This window comes from Anas platyrhynchos, chromosome 12, assembly GCF_047663525.1.
Source record: "Anas platyrhynchos isolate ZD024472 breed Pekin duck chromosome 12, IASCAAS_PekinDuck_T2T, whole genome shotgun sequence".
In the NCBI taxonomy this organism is placed as follows: domain Eukaryota; kingdom Metazoa; phylum Chordata; class Aves; order Anseriformes; family Anatidae; genus Anas; species Anas platyrhynchos.
The window spans coordinates 3,355,033-3,375,895 of record NC_092598.1 but is presented as its reverse complement, the minus strand read 5'-3'; the positions used below and the strand labels follow the sequence as shown (position 1 = coordinate 3,375,895).

The 20,863-nt window shown below is 39.7% G+C and overlaps 1 protein-coding gene across 2 annotated transcripts; it reads right to left on the bottom strand.

Annotated features, from left to right (window-relative positions):
* Positions 1-132: 132 nt before the first annotated feature.
* Positions 133-19,970, bottom strand: ZDHHC7 (zDHHC palmitoyltransferase 7). Of its 2 annotated transcripts, none has more exons than XM_027466851.3 (8): positions 19,780-19,970; positions 14,229-14,314; positions 12,074-12,396; positions 9,113-9,237; positions 4,375-4,471; positions 3,876-3,957; positions 3,473-3,603; positions 133-2,407 (listed from the first exon to the last, which is right to left on the bottom strand). In XM_027466851.3, the coding sequence occupies exons 3-8, from the start codon at positions 12,377-12,379 to the stop codon at positions 2,231-2,233; spliced, it is 918 nt and encodes a 305-aa protein (XP_027322652.2). In that variant the 5' UTR covers positions 12,380-12,396; positions 14,229-14,314; positions 19,780-19,970; the 3' UTR covers positions 133-2,230. The 2 variants fall into 2 exon arrangements, with proteins under 2 accessions (XP_027322652.2, XP_071899812.1); XM_072043711.1 differs by lacking the exon at positions 19,780-19,970 and adding an exon at positions 16,087-16,270.
* Positions 19,971-20,863: the final 893 nt, after the last annotated feature.

The following is a 20,863-nucleotide window of genomic DNA, read 5'->3' as shown; positions in this document are numbered from 1 at the left end:
TAAATAATATCTACTGTTAGTTGTTAGATTACAAGCCAAAGAACATGAGACCATAACCTGCAGGTGCTGACATGTAAATATATGTGAATATGGATGTATATGTGCAAAAACGCAACATATACGGAACATAAGTTAATCGACTAAGTCTTCATTACTTTATTTTTTTTACATTAAAAAATTACAACGTAACAAGTGTTTGAAAAGCCAAGTAAACCTGATTTCACACACGCACACACTTGCTAAGTCACAGAGTTCATCCGCTTGAAGTGATATTTTCTGATTTTCATCAGGATATTTTATTAAACAATATACACATTAAGAGCCTCATGACAAAGCCAGACACATTTTTTTTTCCCAGTCTTTAAGATGTGCAACTGAATATGCAAAGATTCTCGTGGAAGTTCCAACATTCCCCTGACTTAGATGAGAGATACTTTTTTTTGTTCATTCGGCTGCAATTCCATTGGACGTGTCCACCTCCAAATTCTCCAGCCTTACACACACCATCCCCCCCAGGCAAAGTGAACCTACTACGTAGTATTGCACAGTTCTGTTTGCAGGGTCATCGATAATAAATGGACCCCTTAGTAAGTTCACCCACCTAATGGTGTAAAACCTGATGAAGCAGGGACCAAGATGCCACAAACAGTTACAAAGAAATGGAGAAGCAGGTAACTGAAAAAAAGAAGGTATAACTCCTGTAGTAAGTAAACTTATTAAATGCAAGGTTCTTCAGCACATTGAACTGCTTGAGGTGGGACAGATCATCAGTGCAACTCGCAAAGCAAAAGCAAGAACAGGACAATTTTAAGGCAAGTCCCAGAACAGGGAGCTATTTACTTTCTAGGCACGATTTCAAGCTATGCATCAAGGCTCCTGTTTTATCCTTTATATTGTCAGTAATTTATAGAACAAATTAACAATACAAAAAAATAGTCTAAATGTAATTTTTCAAGAATCCACTGTTAGTTGAATTTCATTACTTGCAGTTTGCATTTAATTACTTGCAGATTTACAAACATTTAAACATTTCTTAGCACTACTGTTGTTTGTCAGGCCCACATAAAGCAGTTCTAGATCTTTTCATGAAAGTAGTTTTGGTTGGAAAATGGTGAAATTAAAAATAATTCATTTTATTGCAGATTCTTCTACATTTAAAATCCTTGAGAAAGAGGCAAGTTCTGTCAGTACTAGAGGAACTTTCCTTGTTCTTCCAACCTCTTTGTTCATGGGATCACTGAGTCAATAGCTTTCCATCTATGAAAAGCCCCTGCAGTAAAAAAAAAAAAAAAAAAAAAAAAGGCAGAACAAGATCTTATAGACAAGTGTTTTCAGTCGATTAACTCTAATCTCCAGTAATTTCATTTTAATCCCACATAGAGGGATATAGCCACTGGTCCCACTTAGCCCTGCTCAGAGGACAAGATACAATCCTCAAACATGTACACTTAAGTTCCTCTAGAATCAATGCATTAAGAATTGGAGATGCATATCTGAAGGCAGAACTTGGCCTGCAGTTGTTAGTTAAAAGTGTTGTTTACTGAGGATTTAGAACTTACCTAAATGCCACATGAGATTAAAACTGCCAAACACAGGACATGCTTTTGTGAGCCTGGGAAGACATTTGGCAGGGGTGTAATAGTGCCTCTGACGTGTTATGCTGTCGTGTGCACAAGTCCCTTGAATCACTTGCATATGAGGAATGTGTGTCTGAAGTGGGACACAAGTACAGCTCTGTTTATTAGGACAAGCTGAAATAGAAATCAAAACTGAACAAACCACTATTCCCTGAAAACTGGATTTAGAAGGCTAGGTCTCATTTGAGATCAACTTTCACCATAATGCTCCTCCTTGATTGACAACTGCACCTAAGTATATAATTTTTATAAAAACACACTGGTAATTACCCAAACATTTGTCAAATAAGAAGGGTTTAACAAAAATGCATAATTAATCTCATAAAATAAATTACAGTAGCATGACAACATTTGGCTTCTTTAGTGTGACCACGTGCTTTTCCTTTGTTATCTTGCTGTTAAGACCATTACAGATCCAGTTTGTGTCTCTGAAAGTTAATGAGATGTCTGTGACAATAAACGTATAAAACTCTGCTTGCTACAAGCAAATGTCTGATATCAGTTTCACCTGGTCACAGATTATATGTAGACAGCCGTTTCTGGCCCCAAATAAATATTATATAGTATTCTTGCAAGTTCCAGCATAACTAGACTCAAACAGAAAACTCAGGTCCTCCTTTCTTTGTTCTCAGTAGAATTCGCCTGATTCGAAATCCTGCAAAAGGATTGATCCACAGGAGTGAAGGCTGACCCCCAAAAACAGATTTCATTCCTTCCCAGCGTAGTCTCCGCTCCCATGTTGGCTTTTCACTCTTCAGTCTTTCAATCTCCTGTATGTAAACAGACACACAGTGACATACTGAAGTCCAAAGTTTAGTGACATCTAATAGGAATTATCAAAATTGATGACAATTTCACATTTTAATTTATGACTATGAGCCGACTAGTTTCTTACTGTTATTTATTCAGTAAGGAAGAAATAAGAATGGGGCTGATTTAACCTTGAGGGTACGAGGCAGACGACTTAGAACATACAGTGTATACAGGACAGCTTGGTCTACCCCTACCTTTTCCCCCAGCCTCCCAAACTGAAAGGCAAAATGAGCAGAAAAGCTGATCTGGAAACCAGAACATCTGCACACAAGACATGTACACTAAAAGTTGTTTACTCATTTAATGAAACCATGTAATAAGGCTTCCAAGACAACTTTGTACTCTAATTACTGAAGCTAGGCTTACTCTCCCAAATGCGTTATTTTAATTATTATTTTTTTTAATCTTTCCCCTAATGAAGGCTGGATATTTACCAGTTGTTTTTCACTTCTGTAACACACAAAGCTCTTCAGTACAGAGTACACTTTTAAACAGCCCCAGATGAGAAAATTCTGAACAGCCACAGTATTCAAATTTCTTATGTTTCCAGTCAATTATCTTGTGCAAAACATCTTCTCAAGGCTTAACTCTGCAGATCTCAGGGCAAGGGAGCCAAATGTCCTAACTATGGTTATATTCTAATAAAATATATCAAAGTAGGAAAGGGTGAAGAGTTGAAACAAGATAGCTAGTTTAAGCAAACAGCTGAAGAAAACAGTCATTTCTCATGACATTTTAGGAGTTTGTGATTATTGAGAAGTGGAAGTCCAAACTGAAGTTGTGCAACACGTGTAACTGAAAACCTAACTACAGAATTTGTCCGAAGAGCAAACAATATGAGAATGTCTGTTACAAAGCAAATACCGAAGACGTCTCACCATTTTACAACTGTAGAAAATAAAATCTGTATTTCAAATTATTTTTTTCCTACAAATAAGAATTTTCCCTCATGTAAATAAATCTCTATATAATCAGATTTTCCCAGTAGAATTTTTATAGTTTATAGAAGTAGCAATCTTTACCGTTTCATCATTGCATATTGAGTGGATTTGGGTGCCAAACATGACTGCAGTGAAAGTGAGAAACAGAAAACCCTCAAGGCACAAGAAGATCATCAGGATCACAGTTACAGGTGGGGAGAAGTCACTGCATTCTGTGAAAACAACATATGTAGTTATAAAAAAATAGATCTATAGATTACGTTCATGCTAAGACATCTCTTCAACAAACAGGAATAAAAGCTAGCTATTTGACACTTGAAGCAACATGTCACAATTTTAAGAAACTTAAAAGGTATCAAAATGTTTTTAGGACCTCACTTGAAGTACCATATAGCATAATACACGGGACTGAAATAAGTGGAAAATGATGACTTTTACTTAGTATCTGCTAGATTACGATAGTGAAAATTAAGTAATTGCTTACCAGTCCACTGCCCTCGGACACAGGAGAAAAACTGAAACCCACACAGTATGAGCGCATGAGCTGAAATTAGGGCTATATACATCTGGAAAGGAGAGAGAGAGATTAATTTTTTACTGCTGCCAGGTAACAAACTGGACATTCTTTTCAGCCAGCCTTCACCACTGCACAATGAACATACTTCCCCACTTCAATTTTTTAACCCAAACACAGGCAATGATGAAAGTGTATAAAAATCAGCTCCCTAAATCACACTTTTTTTTGATTTTTACTATACAACTGCAAAATCATGACGACTTAAAACAGTACTTTACAAAACATACTAAAATGAATATGGGTAGAAATATCTTCCCACCTGGAGGATATCTTGGGTAGAAGAAGAAAAGCAAACAACATAACACAGTTGTGCCCTTAAGCCATTACTCTCTAATAAGCATAGCCAAAATAGTTATAAACAAGGCAGGTTCAAACCCAGATCATGCTGCTGTTGACTTTCACTTACCGTAAACAGAACAAAAAATCTCTGATTTTTCTCCCCCACACAATTATTCACCCATGGGCAGTGGTGATCCATCTTTCGAATACATCGTTTGCAAATACTAAGGGAAAAGAAAAGAGACATTTGTTGAGAAACCATTTAGATTTTGAAATAGAAATCCAGTTGCCAAAAGACAACAAGCTGAATTATATTTTCCTGACAAACTGAAAACAGTGATTCCATTACCAGTTTCTTTAAAGTAATGCAAATAAAATATGTGGTCACTTTTACCTGTTTTAAAACTGACCATATAGGTTAAGACTGACCATATAGGTTGTCTCTTCACTTTAGATAAATAGTATATGTGCTCTCACTTTAGAGAATCATTGCAGACAAACACACAACCGAGTGAATCCAGTACTTTGTTTTAGACACTTGTAGCACTGAATGAACAAACCCTCAATATATTCTAGATTCAAGATTATATATATATATAAGATGAAATCATTATTTCCAATCTGTAGGGTTACAAGCTGTAAGAGTAGTTTCTGAATCTGGAAAATGATTTTACACAAAAATTGTTACTCAAGGTATCAACTGGCCATACAACTCCAAACACATACAACCAAAATTGCAAACAAACAACGGCTTATCATGCCACCCTTCACCTCTTCAACATAAAACAAGAATTGAAACTATACACAGCACACATTCTTTGCCTACTTATTAATGGATACTTAAACACTAATGTTCTTTGTTAGATCTGTAACTAATCGCTTAGTTTCTGCTCAGTTCTGAGTCATGGCTAATTCCAGAAAAAGTCAAATATTTCAATAACTCCATTTTGTATCTGCTGGGCCATAAGGCACTGGAGGGCTCATTTCTCTTCTATTCAGGCCCATCTGCGACCAGATGTGAACAGTTATGCAAGAAAAACAGAACAGCTGCAATGTGTTGAACTTCTTCCTTGTATCATCAATAGCTTAAATAACGCTAATATTTCATTTGCCTAGCTTTGTACTTCAGATAGGCACAGACTCAAAGTGTTTCATATTTCCCTGCAAGGCATCCAAAACTGTTACGCATTTTCATTTCAGCAAACAGAGCCAAATAAGCCTCACAAATCCAGACACCGTTATTCAAAACCCTTTGTTTTTATTGTTTATTTATGTATAATATCTATGAGTGCTGCAGCAACAAGCCACAAAGCAAGGCTAAATGATTGTCACTAGAGTGAAGAAAGGTGGAAAAAAATAAATCAGTGTTCTCACACACAAAATCATTTTTAAGTCATTGCATGTGCATGACTACAAAGTAATTCAGCAAGAAGCAGAACGTGCTCCTGTGCAGGTAATAGCAAGGAAACCCAAATCTCACACTGCTCTTCCAAAGCTCCCTTCACTCTGGGCTATCATGACCCAGTACCTGTGTTCCTGCTGCCTCTTGGTTTATTGGCACTGAAGACGATAAATTCACTGATGCAAATTGCTTTTCAAATGATGCCAGTCACACATGGAAAACCAACGCCACAAGCAAACACCGCAACCATTCTCTAGTGTGGAAGAAGCAGGTATCATTCAAGAGGATGCATTCAGAAGGCTCTCCAGAAGATAATCCTTTCACAGTGTGAGCCTGTAAGTCAGCCTCTCATTACCACCCGCGAGGCTGGGGAAGGTGAGCTAACGCCAGCAAAGCCATGCAAGCCTTCTGATGTAACACAGAAGACATGCTGTCACCCTAAGAGACTATTAAGGTAAAGTACTGAATAAAATCATACCCGGATTCAAATCAAGCCAAACATGAAGGATGCGAAGTGGGCCGGACTCACTTTTGCTCATTCAGTATTTCTCACAAGCCTACTCAGCTCTTCCAAGACATCAGATGTCTGGAACCCTGCCTTCATTTCTCATTTAACACCACGATTCAGCCAACACTTCCAGCCAACAAACAAACTGGCAGTGATGCTGCAGACAGTGGGGCAGCTTGTTTCCTACCCCGGTATCCTGCTCCTTCCCTTCTCCCAGCACAGATGTTCGTGCAGCAGAGAGTTTGGGGAATTCGCTCCCTTAGCTCCAAGCTGGGTCATTTCACTGAGCAGCTGCATGAACACTCACGCCTACTCAGGAGGAAGGAGCAGCATGGCAGTGAGAAAACGCAGCTGTGGATAAAGGAAGGTCTCCTCCAGCTCAGTGCTGCTGCTGAACGCATTCAGGCAACTGCAAGTGCGACTATACTTGAATGCAGAAGATACCTTTCAGAAAGGCACAGCAAGTGGCTGCAGAGGACCTGGTCTGGGTGACAGAAATTCACAGAAAAACTCATGCAAACATCTCAGTGACCTGATTCTGAACAGCTCCCTGTACACACACACAGGCTGGAGATAATGACAGCTGTGCTCCTTCGGTGAAGCTGATAAAACATTCACATGGGCCAAGCCTCCTCCTTATGCTGAAAATATTAACTACTCAGTGCAATCTTAGTTTCAAGTATTTTATGGAGGCTACTTAGCTGTAAAGAAAGGTTTCTTTCTTGTTTTCCCGTCACTAATGTGCATTATGAAACTATTTTTCTTCCTCAAAAGAACTTCTGCAGCGTTGCGCAACAGTTTTGATAACAACAGCATAAGAGCCTCTTCTGTTAATAATTTACTACTCAAAACCTGCGCTGTGGCTTTGAGTGTAACTATTTCCCAACAGGAACCAACTTCAATTTCCATTTTCAACTCTCTTCTATCAGCAAATTGCCACTTTGACTATTTGGGACTAGACCGTCTTTTTAATATCCTTGGAATGGGTTTGTAAGCCAATAAAAAGCTGGCAGTGTAATCAAGCAAACCTTTTTTGCTATCTGGGACACTTCTGCAGTGCTAAATATACAGCAAAGAAGCAGATTCTGGTAAGTGACTTCCAGATCGTTTGTCTTTCTTTGCATCACGTATCCAACCTTCAAGAAACTACAAGAAAAATCCTTTGTTTTACTTTAGAAAAGTTAACTGACATTACTAGCAGCATGGTACGGGTAACAAATAAGTAGAGTTAACCCAAATATCCAGCTCCTGAGGAAAATGCGACAGGCTTACAAAGGATCACGTGCGCACTTCCAGGCACAAGCCTTCCCAAGGAAATGTTGCTTCAATTCTTGCTATCAATAATGTATAAGAAGTCCTTCCTTAGCGTTTTATTCTTTTTCCATGAAGAAATACTAATTTTTAAATCAACGTTGCCTTCTCTGGGATCACAGGTTACTGCAACACCCAACAAAATAGCACCTGAGAATGACAGCCCAGATGTAGCCCAGGGATTCTGCAGCACTCTCCTGAAGCCTCTGTAGCTGATAGCTGCACATCCACCACACAAGCAGAGCCTTGCAGCTGTACAGGCTCTAGGCTCTCCAGTCCTCCAGCTTCTTTATTCCTATGCAGCATTCAAAATAAAATGTCTTCATTTAGGGTTATTTCCAATTAGCCAATTCTACAGGGAACAAAGATGTGGGAAACACTTCACAAAGATACCTGCAAAGTCCCTGTGGAAGCCGGCCTACATCTACACTGAGCAAATCAACAAGATCCAACCTACACGCAGCAGAGCCTCTATCTCTTTACTGCATCCCGTGAACACAACGCTCAGACATCTGAGCAGATTGCACAAAGCTATTCTTCATCCCCAGGGGGTGATGGCTTATTTTCTGCCACAAGAAAGCAGCTGCCTTGCTCCTGCCCCCAAGCCTGCCCAGCGAGCAGTACAGCTGTGCTCACACAATGCTCTGCTGGAGCTAATCGAAGCAGCTCACTGCACACAAAGCCAGGCCTGGTATCTGCATCCATGCCGCAGCTAACCTGAAACACAGATAAATTAACTGAAGAGCATTTTCTACTTGGCTATATATGAAACTTCTCCCTTCACACTCCAGACACACAAACCCACTCACATCTGAGATAAGGACAAGATTTCAGTGCCAAGGCAGAATATTTATAGTGGAAATGGATGCTCAGCCGTAAGTTTCACACAGATAAGTGACATACACTGAGACTTTTAATTTAGAAACCACACATTTCCAGAATATTTGAGAGCCCTGACAAGACTTCTGTTCTTTTGACGGCTACTAACTCAGAAACTTAAATTGAATACACCACACAATTCAATACACATCACCCTTCACAACTAGGAAGGGCCACTAGAATATTTACATATTTATGTAAGCCTTAATTATGCAGGCATATCTATTTTCAACTCTCACACAATAAATATTACAAATGCATATCCACAGCGCCTGAAAACTCAAAAGACTGAGAAGTAATGAAAAATGGAGGTATTTACTATCTCTTGCATAGCACACTAAGGTCAAATTATCATCACTTCTGTCCTAATGAAAATGAAATCTTCAACAAGCTGATGCACATTTAACTGATTTTTCATGCAACTTTTGGAAAATAACCAAGCAATTCACATATAGTATCAAATGAAGCACTAAAAAGACAAGAAGAATACAAACTAAAGCAATAGTTAAAAACTCATCTGTATTGTTTTAATTTAGGATTGCAGGAGTCTTCTTTAATCAGCTTATATCTGAAAATTCCTTGAAATTCTTTCCTTTGCCCTATATTATCACAAGTGTGCTATGATAATTAGAACGATGTACAAGAAATATGCACAGATCAATACTGGGTATTGAAATAAATTTGTGGGAAAAAAATATCATGCAAAACAGGAACATTATTCCTAGATTCAATATGAGTAATTGCTTAAAAACAACTATGGCATACCTGCAATGGTGTGCACGTTCAGGTTTGATACTACAGCACTTTGGACATTTGTAGATCACTTCCCCTGGTTTTAGTTGCAAATTATCCATGTATTCTTTAGTGGCATTTCCTTTGGGTACAGCCCCCTGAAATCATTTCAATTAAAAGAGAAAGAGCTGCTTAAATGGTATGAGCACATTTAAAAATACATTTTACAGACTTCAGACCAGTAATCTCCAGATAACTGCTGAAACAAGTTAATTTACTTTAAGTTAGTCTGTCATAAGCCAGAATCACTTCCAAATGATTAAGCTACCTCTTGCTTGACCCCAAGTTCAGTTTCATTTCAGTGAGTCTCACCTGTGGCCAAGTATTAGCGCAATTCTGATGGAATCTGTAGTCACTTAAATGGAATGAAGAGGAAGACACATCTTTACATGCAGACAGAGGCATGACAGGTACACTATTTGCTTATAAGTTACTCCAAGCAAGCACTACTCAGCACTATGATTTCTCATGTTAATTGTGACTTTCCGTTATTAGGCCAAGCCATCCACAAGTTAGCTCAGCCACAACTACTTAAAAGATTTCACTTAAACTCTCCAATTCCATGATTTTTCCTCCTGCCCCATGTACACAAGTTTTCTAGAATCACAAATCACCATTATTTTCCGCCTTTACACTCAAACTTTTGACCTGCACACTGTCTTGTACCACCATCAGCTTCTCCAGCCTGCCCCTAGCATTTCCTTCTGCCTTTTGCTACTGTGAAAGTTTGTGTATATGCATGGCAAACACACTGAAGGAACTGATCCAGAAGAAAAATAACCCAACAGGAAAAGAATTTGGTTTTTAGGTTACTAATTCTCCAAATTTTCATGACAGAGCTGCATTAGCAGCTGCTCTGACACAGAGAATGATGATGAGCAGCCAGAGAGAGGCAGAATTGCTTCTTCCAGTAACAAAATTAGTCTATAGCCCCAAGATATCAGAATATAATTTTGCATTATTTTCTCCCTACTAATGCAAAGTACCATTGTCACTTTGCTTATTTATGGAGTTAAACACTTATCTGTGACAGGAAGTGATTTTGAAATAAAGCACAATGTGAAATGAAAGTGCTACGGCTTCTCTGCACCAACTCCTCCAGGCCATCGCTTACTTCACACAGGGATAACTTCTTCCAGGTTGGCTTAAATCAACTGCAAATAATTGCCTCTTGGTAGAAAAAAAGCCCACTGGCAACATCATCACTTATGTACACACCTTAAATTTTTGGGACAGGATTAACAAACCAGCAGGCACTTCACATTCAACTGTAAAATAACTTTAGACTTGGGCAGATTCTTCACTTGTTTTTGTGGCCCACGGCCTGGAGTAACAACCTTGCGTTTATCCTGCTTGAGAGGCAGTGCAAGACCTGCCCCAGATGGACTCTGCACAACAGCACTCTTTGGCTAAATGGTGCTATGGTGCTTCAAACTTGAGCCAGCTGCCTTTGAAGGGGTACAAAAGAGAGAGCTTCCAAACACCATGGTGTATTGCTTTTGTGCTTTGTTTTTCAGTATGAATGTTCACATTTAAGTTAGTTCACCATGTCTACAGTAAAGTAGTTTCCTATCTCAAAGACAGAGAAAATTTCTAGATGCATAAACTTATCTTCTTCTGGATAAATTCAGCCTCATAAAACATCTCTCAAATTCACCTATTCACTTGTCAATAAGGACTGCATCCTCAGGTCACAGTTTTAGCATTTTGATGATAAAATACACTCTATTTCCATAATATCTTTTCTGCTCTGACTGTTGTTAATTCTTTTCAATTACAAATATATATATTTATGAGAGTATCTTATAATTCACATGTATTTACAGGTGGTTTATTCCTCTTTCCTTCAATCTTAGTAACTATCGTGTAGTCATGTCTTCCATTCTGGGAGACAGAAGGAGAGGAGTGAAGAAAAAAAGGTGGTGAATCATCTCAGTTTCAATCATGTTTTATCCATAAAGAACAACATGAGTCTAGAAAGACATACAGTATAACAGTACATATTTTTAAGTAACATAACCTTAAACTATTAAGTTTCTTAGCTGTCACAGTCCGCAGAAGTCATAACATTTTCATCACTGGGTGTGGACTCAGAAATAAATCAACTATCTAGTAAATCATTAGCTGTAACACCCCGCTGTTTATTTGGACCACTCCCTAATTTTTATATACTCTTACTGTCTCAAAATCACGAAGAAAATTTTTTCTCTCCCTCAATCCTCTCTCCACAGATTTCTTTCCTAAAAGAGTGACAGACTTTTGTACAACATAAACAATGTAACCTCTTGAATTCCTGAATTTAGAAGTCCTAAGAAATGAATGCTTCTAAGACCTCTCAGATTTATTCTTACAACCGCATGCCTGTTAAACTTAAATCTTGCTTCCCAATGACTCCACATATCTAAATGAGATAACACAAGTGACGTAGTACAGTACTTGTGACTTTATGTGGGTATGTGATAGAGAATTTTCAGCATGTTTATGTCTAAAAGTTCCTCCACTTGTCATAAAAGGAAGACATTTCAAATGATCAACAGGATGTAACTACAGCTTTTTATGAAGTTTTGAAAATAAATCTAGGGGAAAAAAGGAGAAGTGAGGATTAAAAAAAAAAAGCCTAAAGCTTTATCAGCGCCTTTATCAGTGTCTTCAGAGAACTGGGTTAATATTTAACAAATGAAATGTATTTCTTGTGAGCCTACCTCTCCCTTATAATTCATTTTATGCTGCCTGCTCCTCAAGTCAAAGCTTATTTGTAGTTTCATTGACAAAACAATCTGCAAAGCATAGATATGGTCCCTCCAACTCGAGGAGTTTGCATCTAACACTACCTTCCCTGGCAAGAATGCACAGATACCACATTTCCAAATCTGTCTGTAGCCGATGAGCTATATGAAAGAGTACTCCAACACCAAGGAGTGATCGCATACTTACTGGATCTGTTAGCATAGTTCTCAGATGCGATGACAAAGCTAGCACTGCCAAGCAGTTAAAGAGAACACCGTTGATCACAGAGTACCAAAAGTCTTTGGAAGGCAGCAGCATGACAAAAGTCACTACGAAGTCTGCATAGACAACCAGAAGCCATGTCATTATAGCACAGACCATACCACAGCCATCTCGGATGAACCAAACCCTCTCTGCCATGTCGGCCTCTGATGAAGAGGAATCGTAGCTGTCATTTTCGGCGAGAAGCGGGTGGTGCTCAACATCACGGAATCTGTGCCCTGATGACTGCATGGTTTTCCGGACTTGCCCTGGGGGAAGCAAATATACCATTATTACATGTGAGGAAACCAGAACTAGGGGTGCTCTCCTTTCCTATTTTTGTAAGACAGCTTCAAAATAATTAATGGGATTTTTTTTTTTTGATCAAAAACTGAACAATTCTGTGACAGCATAAGAATAAAATATTTCTGTCATCAGAAGAAAAAAATTGTTATCAGAAGAGACTCATTTACAAAGTTTCAACAAAGTTTCTGTAAGCTCTTCACTGAGTGTTATAATCCCATAACTATATTTTTTCTTATGCTACTTCAATGCCTGAATCATTTTATTTCCACTTTGCTATGCCTGTAAACCATTCTCCTTATAGTAAAAATGCAACCTCTTTCTTTTATCTTGGACTACTCCAAATGGCAAACTCTTCCCAAAATTACAGTTTGTGTCTCTCAGAAAACAGCAAACTATGGCACCAGCCTGTTGAGGTTTTGTACTGCTTCTGCAACCCAGGGAAAAGCAGAAGGAAAAAACAGAATGGAAACAAAGCTGTTCCAGTACACTGTTAATGAAAAACAGAGCAAGTTAGAAAGCAAGTACGTTTGTTGACAAAAGTGCTATTGTATTTAAAGAAGAAAAAAAAAAAAAGACAACAAGACAGTTACAAAAATACATCGGATAACTGACAAAACGATTTTAGATCAAACCAGACTTAAGGGAAACAAATGGCAGTGGCTAAATTAGCGTGGCAGCAGATTATATGAATCAGATTTTCAAAGAACATATTAATTAATTTAATTTCATGAAAACGCTTTTAGGGCTTTGTTGTTGTTCCAATGTGGAACAAAAATATGACTTGAAACCTTAAGAGCCTTCAGGAAAACAGAATTATTTTCCAGACGTCTCTAACAAGCAAAGACACAGAATAGTAGAACTGAAGTGCTACCAACAAACTGGAGACAAAGCTTAAATGTTATGCATCAAGATTAGACTTCAACCTTAGGAGTATGCTGTGCTCTAAAAATTATATTGATTCATGCTATTAAAGGCCATATCAGAGGGAAACTTGAAAGCATTATATTGATTGATGACAACCACACGAAAGTCTCAGGTCTTTCCCCATAATAACAGTAGCCTATATTGAGACTTCACGTTACATCCCAAAACCTTGAATACAGGATCACTTTGTTGGTCTAAACTGGTCAAAGTGACCATCACCAAGACTCACATTTGACACAGGTTGCAGATAGAGCTATGTGGTTTTAGATCCTTTAAAAAACTCTGTCTTATCTATGGGAATCAAGTCAGATAAACATATTCTGCCTAGCAAATCTTTCAGATCCTTCAGGTTTAATGGCTAGAACTAGGCTGGAAAAAGGCTGGAAAAATCTTAAAGACTAGAAGTGACAGCAAATATATGCAGATTGAAGTGCAGAGATTCAAACACAACATTTAAAATTGTTATTCCTCCAAGACCTCTTGCTGTATAGATGCTTTGAAGTGTTTTAGAGGAATCAATGAACCAAAAAAAAAAAAAATCAAGCTCCCAATCTGAAGCCTCATACACAACACAAATTTGGAATTCCATCCACCTAGGGTGCGGTATCTCAGCAGAAGAAACATACAATTATTTTTCAATCAAGGCAAGTTTTCAGTTGCTAAAACCAACAAGTTACCATAAATAGGGACATCGAGATTCTGAAAAGACATAAATCAATAGTACTGTACGTCATGACGTGAATTTTTGATTAATTGTGCACGCAACTACTGCAGCATGCAAATGGAATGACATGAAATTACTGTGTTCATTTTAACTGCATCAAAGGCAAACAAGAAGTTTTTAACACAACAGGAAAAAAAAACTGCATACCTCACAAATGTTTTGTATGTTATTCTGACATCATGTCCTTCCTTCGGGCTATACTAGGCTATTCACATAGTCGTATTTGTTGTAATCTGAAAAGACATCATCAAAAAACTCATTAGTAAAGGACTCTTGCTTCATCAGGAAAATGTCAAGCACAAATAACGCATGGTGATAGGAGCACTTTGAAATATGCTGCATGTAATTACAGCAAACAAGGTTCTGACCACAGGAAGAAACTTTTACACTGCTTAACCTATCATAAACAACATTCTGAAAAAGTCTAAAGAGTGTTTCAAGTAACACTGAACAAGATCTATCCCATTCATACTTTCTGTTTAAGATGAGTTGGGTATCCAGATTTTAACATTACAAATTAATGTACCCAAGAAGTTTTTCCTGTTTGCTGTTCCCCTATGGTTAGGAGTTAAAGGATACCGAAAAATCCCAAACTTTGACTGACTTCATTGCTTACAGCAAGCTTTTTTTTTCTTGTAACAAGCATGAATAGCACTATTTTTATAATTTCAAGGTAAACTATGAAAGTTTGTTTTAAACAATTATTAGACCTAGCTATGACCATTTTAAAATAAAGAAGCTACTCCTTCCAGAATCTGTATATAAAAGAAAATGGCCCACAATTATGCCAATGGAAATATGCACTTAGAAAGTTCTCCTTGCTGGAATTCCACCAGAGAGGCAAATAATTACCATGAGACCTATGCTACACAGGGCAGTATAAGGACTGAAACACTGTCAGGAGCTGTTCTAACCATGCTGATTTCACAATACGAACGTTTCACAAACTTGAATCACATTCCTTCCTTTTTACAAGGATGCAGTACTCAAGCCCAACACACAGACCGTGTGAAGTGGCAGCATTTTTTAAGCAGTCTAGAGGTTTACTTTCCTCATCATGAAAGAAGAAGAGAAGCATTTTATTTAGAGAGCCAGGTACTTCAAAGCTTGAAAAATTCAGCGGTTAAAGTTTGGAAATCACCAGTGGCATTTGAAGCAGGACTGCAGAACAAAACCCCAAGCTAGCTGCCTAGTTGGGGAAGAGAAGAGTGGGGCTCTGAGTTTCTGACTGGCAGAGTTAGCAAGCACATGCATGCTCACAAAGTGTTGCTGTTCCCAAAAACTAAGTTGGGATCCCTGCAAACAAACATCTGTCTTGCAATTAAATCTCCCATATTCAATCAAGGAAGACTTTCTTCCTTTGTTTTATATAATAAAAGGGTGAGATGACCAGCTTGTAGAAAGAATTTCATATTTGTGCCTAACCATGGATGAGGAAGTACCTAGGTTTGTTTCCTCAGTTGTTTTACTTTATAGTAATTAAAATAAGCCCTGTGAAGCTTCACTCTTACATGGAAGGTTCATTTAAATTAAGGCATTTTGAGAGTAATGTAAGGATTCTGGCATTTAACAGCTAAAGCAAATATGAAGATAATTTTAACGGAAAGCTTCTGAAAATAGTTGGCTATTTCAAATGCAACACTACTGATGGAATTTTTCAGTGTACGTGTTCAGTTTTTTCCACTTCAATGGAAGTTACACCAAGACAGAAATCCCCTGGAAATTAGAAGACTCATGTCTTATTTAAACAAACTTGTATAATCTATAGAAGCCTAAAAGGTAAGGAAGTTCTTTTTATGCACGTATAACTAAGTGAAGCTCCTGACTGCTTTCTGTTTTGCTTTATAAATAACCTTTTATATTTTTGTTAAACAAGTTTTCACAATGTTGTGAAACCCACAGTCATTAAGCTGTCATTGACATGGCATTTTGTGGAAGCAGAGCAGAAACTCACAAAAAGAAGACACGCTGAGTGTATATCACATTCATTTGCAGCATCACCCACCCGCTCTCCGAGCTGAGGATGACAAGCAATAGAAGACGACACGCTAAGCCTCTGCAGGTGAAATATTGAAGTCAGAGTAATCACTCGGAATTACGAGCAGTGAACTCATTGACAAGACAGGGACGTGATTTGTTTGGTCAGTTCCCTAATCCTCTGTCCAGATTTGTGGAAAATGTCAGGGTTCCTTGTAGCATCCCCACGACCAGTTTACATGGAAGTGCCATCATGGTCCACCTTGTGCAAGAACAGATTTATTCTCATGTGATCCCTCCCTCCACACCCACTTCCCCTGCTCCTGCACATTGTTCTCCTCTCTAGCTGCCTCCACCATTACCCCCCACCTCCATCCCCCTTCAAGAGGAAGGGGATCAATGTCTGAAAAGCACTTACACTTCACAGAGAGCTTTGTACCCCCGAGATGCTCACAGCTTTCCCATAGACTGCTAATTTATTTGCTGCCTGTCCTAACCAAAATTTACATTGCATCTGTTACACATTTGAAGTCCAAATCTCCAGGCATAGCGTGATACTTTAAACCCTAATACTCCAAGCAGCAGTTTTTAATTTGACCTTTTACAAGTCGTTAGCTGGCACTGGAAGATAACACTGAATTATTCAACATCTCATGCAAAATGTCATCTATTTGCACAGGTGATTATATTAAATCTAATCTGATATAGCTCCCCTCTTAAGTGTTATTTGAAATTCTCAGGTTAAGTATGTCTTATCTGACCTGCTCTCATTGTTAATGAAACACAGGCCCAACAGCAGAGAGATCATTTCAATAACAGTAAGAAGTGACAAGTGGACTGCTTAGAAAGCACATGGCAATATATAAAAATAAATAAATTTGATGTTACATTACAAACTCAAGATCGCTGGAAAGATGGTGTTGTGAAGTGACTGGGCCTAACGTGCTTGCAGTTCTAGAAAAAACACACTTTTTTTTTTAAACAGATATAGATAATAATTGATGTACAGGTTTAAAATCCAGTCATTAAAACCCAAATCTTTTTGGGTCACTTTTTCTTTCTAGTTACACAAGACAGTTCTTACAATTCCTCATACTTCAGTTTCAATGAAGCAACGAGAATGCTTTTATTTCAACTTTGCTGACTAAGTACAGATAAGCGAGAAGTCATAGGGATGCTGTCTGATACCACACACTAGGGCAACAACCGTGCAGTGTTCACATATGATTGATTTAAATCCTACACAGCAAACACAGCACTGGTGGCAAATCACGATTACAGAACCATAGTCTCATTAAAATAAAATAGCTTAAACATTAACTTCGATAAAAACTGCAAAATTTAAAAGTAAACCAAGTGGGCAAACCTATTACTGTATCTGAAACCATCAGCAATTTGGACCGCTCACTGCTGACCGATAAATAAATATCCATCAGCCAGCATCTAGACATAATCACGCCTGATTTGGGTAACTCACTTTTCATTACAGATACATACAACCCCAACTGCAAAGCCACTTAATAAGTAAACTGTGGCTCATTTCAGGCCCTGCTCAGTGACTTATCTGGCAAACAACCTCCCGGCAAACAAATAAAACTACTCCAATAACTACATTGACCATTAACTGTACTGAAAAGCCTTTAGGTCAGCCCCAGCAACAGCCTAGCTCTGCAGCAGGAAGCTCTGCAGCAGGGAACTCTGTCTGCTCGGTACTACGACTTCAAGGTTAAGCTTTCTCAGCAACCATGAAATGTGCAAGAACTGCTTTGAGCAGCTGGCACTCAGCAGGACCAGTCCAGCAACTACAATCCAAATAAATCCATCAACTACAACCCCGATTCTGTCCCGTGGCCTCGGTGACACGGCTCATCACCTCTCTAAAAACCTTCTTGCTTTTGCTCTAACATATTTTGTACTGTATTTATCTTGGGAATTCCTCGTTTATACCTTTTAGCCCTTCCTTTTATTGAACTCCACCTGCTCTGCTGCAGGCACACTGACAATTTGCAGTGGAAACACATCAACATGATGCTGTCTGCATGCACACATCCAAGGATGAATTCAAGAGATGATCTTCAGTAAATTACATATTTAACAGGCAAGTTTAAAACTATTGTAATGGTTCTCCTTATGCCAGTCTCTACAGCAAGTCAAAAGCCACAGAAAACACTGGAAGAGTTTCTTTTCAGCTCTGAAAAGGGGATGTGCTACATGACCTCAGAGAAAAGGAATACAGTAACTCAGCATTAAGTATGGATGTCTTACAGGCAAGCTGCTCATCTAATTGCTCGTGTCTTTATGCTGCTAGCATCTTTATAAACATCCACAAAAAAACAGGAACTGGCACCCTGGGTAAAACAAAAATGAAAAATACAAAATGAAAGAAAAAACTCTGCAGGCCTTCAGAACACTATAAAATGTACTAAAGCGTTTTGCTTGTCAGCAACAAACCTGATAAATCTGCAGTACCAATTCACTTTTCCATATTCAGCAAAATACCAAACAGCTTCTAAGATGCTAGGTATCTTTTTTTTTCCTCCATAAATATGGAAATCAGAGGGAACCCATTTCATGAGACTTCAGAGCCCATGAAAGATGCACACGATCCGATACATGATGAGCTCACTGGGTTTCAACAGCAAGGAGAGAACACTTCTGGATTAGCAAACAACCTTTACTCAAGAAAGGACACAAGCACGATATGTGGGAGCTACGGCTGGGCTTTACATCTTACCTCTTCTGGAACAGGGCCACAGGCTCAAGTTCAGATTAGACTCCAGAAAGCTTAAACAAATATCACATCGCTATGTGGCAACTGGAAGTTTTACACCTTTGCCAATGGCAACTGCCTCACGCTCTGTAGAGTTGTCTGTTTTTTCTTTTTTCTTACTGTGGTTTTTACACTGATAAATTTATTCCCTATCCTCACATTCACTTGAGGATGAGCCTGGGTATCTCATTCAGTGAGTGCACTGCAGTATCCGGGTGGCAGTACCAGGCACTGCCACTTATCGTATCCATATCCACATACAGTTTCTCCTTCAAGGTTACAGAAAGTAACATCACAGATCAAAGCTAAAATATTTGCACTGGCGATTTTCAACATCGATTAAGAGAGTGCTAAAGCCTTTATTTTCAACAGTTCCTCACAGCAATTAAAAAATAAACTCTCACATTTCCTTTCCATTCTTCATTTTCAACCTTCCTACTGCTGCAGTATGCTACCAATTCGCTTCCCTATGCTTTCAGAAAAGGCATAAACAGGGAATTTATCAGAAAAGTACGGTACAAAATGTAGTAAGTTAGAGCAAAAGCAAGAGAAGTTTAAAGGCAGATAAGAAGCGTTATCTTTTTTTTTTGGACACCACGAGCTTTCAGTCATTAAAATCTGCCCTAAAAGCCTCAAGTTCTCATTTAATTTACTAAATAACCATCGGAGCTCTGCTTTATCGGCACATTTTCGAAGCAGGAGAGAGTCAGCTCCCAAAGACCTCCTCTAACCCCGTTATGGTGAGCAGCCACCGTGCCCCCAACCCCATCACATCCCCGGCGAGGCTCTCAGCCACATCCCCGTGCCCACGACCCAGCGGTGCGAGCCCCGCACGGCCCCCCCGGTGCCTCCCAGGCCCCCCCTCAGGGCCCGGTTCCCCCCCTCGCAGCGCTGCGGGGCTCGACCCCCTCCTCCCCACAGGGCTCGACCCTTCTCCTTTCCAGCACTGACCTTCCCGGCTCCTCACCGACCTTCCCGGCTCCTCCTTCAGCGGCCTCCTGGGGCCGAGCCCCGCCGCTGCTGCAGGGCCGGGCCGGGCAGGGCCGGGGCCGCCGCCGTGCCCGGGGCCGGGGCCGGGCGCTCGGCGGAGCCGACGACTCCCGGAAGCGGCCGGGGCGGCGCCGGCGGGAGGCGGAAGCGCGGAGCCCCCCCTCCCGGCCTGAGCTGCGCATGCGTTGGTTCGCGGAGGGTGCGTGCGCATGCGCGCGATGGCGGCGGGGTGGATTTGATGCGCGTGTGGGCGGGGCTTCGCCTCAGCGTGTGGGGAGGAGGGGCTCTGAGAGTGGGGTATTATTAGGCGCTTTGCAATGCGGGGGTCCAGATTCTTAGCGTTTTACGCCGCAAATGTTCAATAAAATCATCGTTTTGGGTTAAAAGTGTGTTTACAGCTTCTAAAGTGATATCACTGTGTGGCATTACAGTCCCACAGCATCACATCTACCTGTCCCGTAGCACCACGTCTACCTGCCCCTGTGATAACTGGCTGCAGATCCCAGGGGTTTTACCTCAGGATGGCCACCAAGGGTTATTTTCGTGATGTCCCATGCTCGGTGTTGCAGTGGTGTTTCTTCGTGACTCTTATTTAGTTTTCTCCATTAACACCAGTGACAGGACCCACAGGAACGGGGTTAAGCGGAGGCAGGGGAAATTTAGGCTTGACATCAGGAGGGGGTTCTTCACAGAGAGGGTGGTTGCACACTGGAACAGGCTCCCCAGGGAAGTGGTCACTGCACCGAGCCTATCTTGAATTTAAGAAGAGATTGGACTGTGCACTTAGTCACATGGTCTGAACTTTTGGGTAGACCTGTGCGGTGTCAAGAGTTGGACTTGATGATCCTTAAGGGTCCCTTCCAACTCCGGATATTCGATGATTCGATCATTCGATGAAGTCTTGTTTCTTCATGGCTCTGTAGCTCAAGGAATTTCAGGAGAAGGATTTGAGGCACCTAAGTTAGCAGCTTGGTGTTTTACCCTGCAAATGTTCAATAAAATCATCATTTTGTGTTAAAAATGCGTTCACAGCTTCTAAAGCGAT

Coding starts and splice junctions, on each gene's coding strand:
- ZDHHC7 (XM_027466851.3), bottom strand. CDS start 12,379: ATGCAGTCATCAGGGCACAGATTCCGTGATGTTGAGCACCACCCGCTT. Junction 3,604..3,875: donor TGTCCGAGGGCAGTGGACTG/GTAAGCAATTAC, acceptor TTGTTTTCACAG/AATGCAGTGACTTCTCCCCA. Junction 2,408..3,472: donor CAATATGCAATGATGAAACG/GTAAAGATTGCT, acceptor GTTTACATACAG/GAGATTGAAAGACTGAAGAG.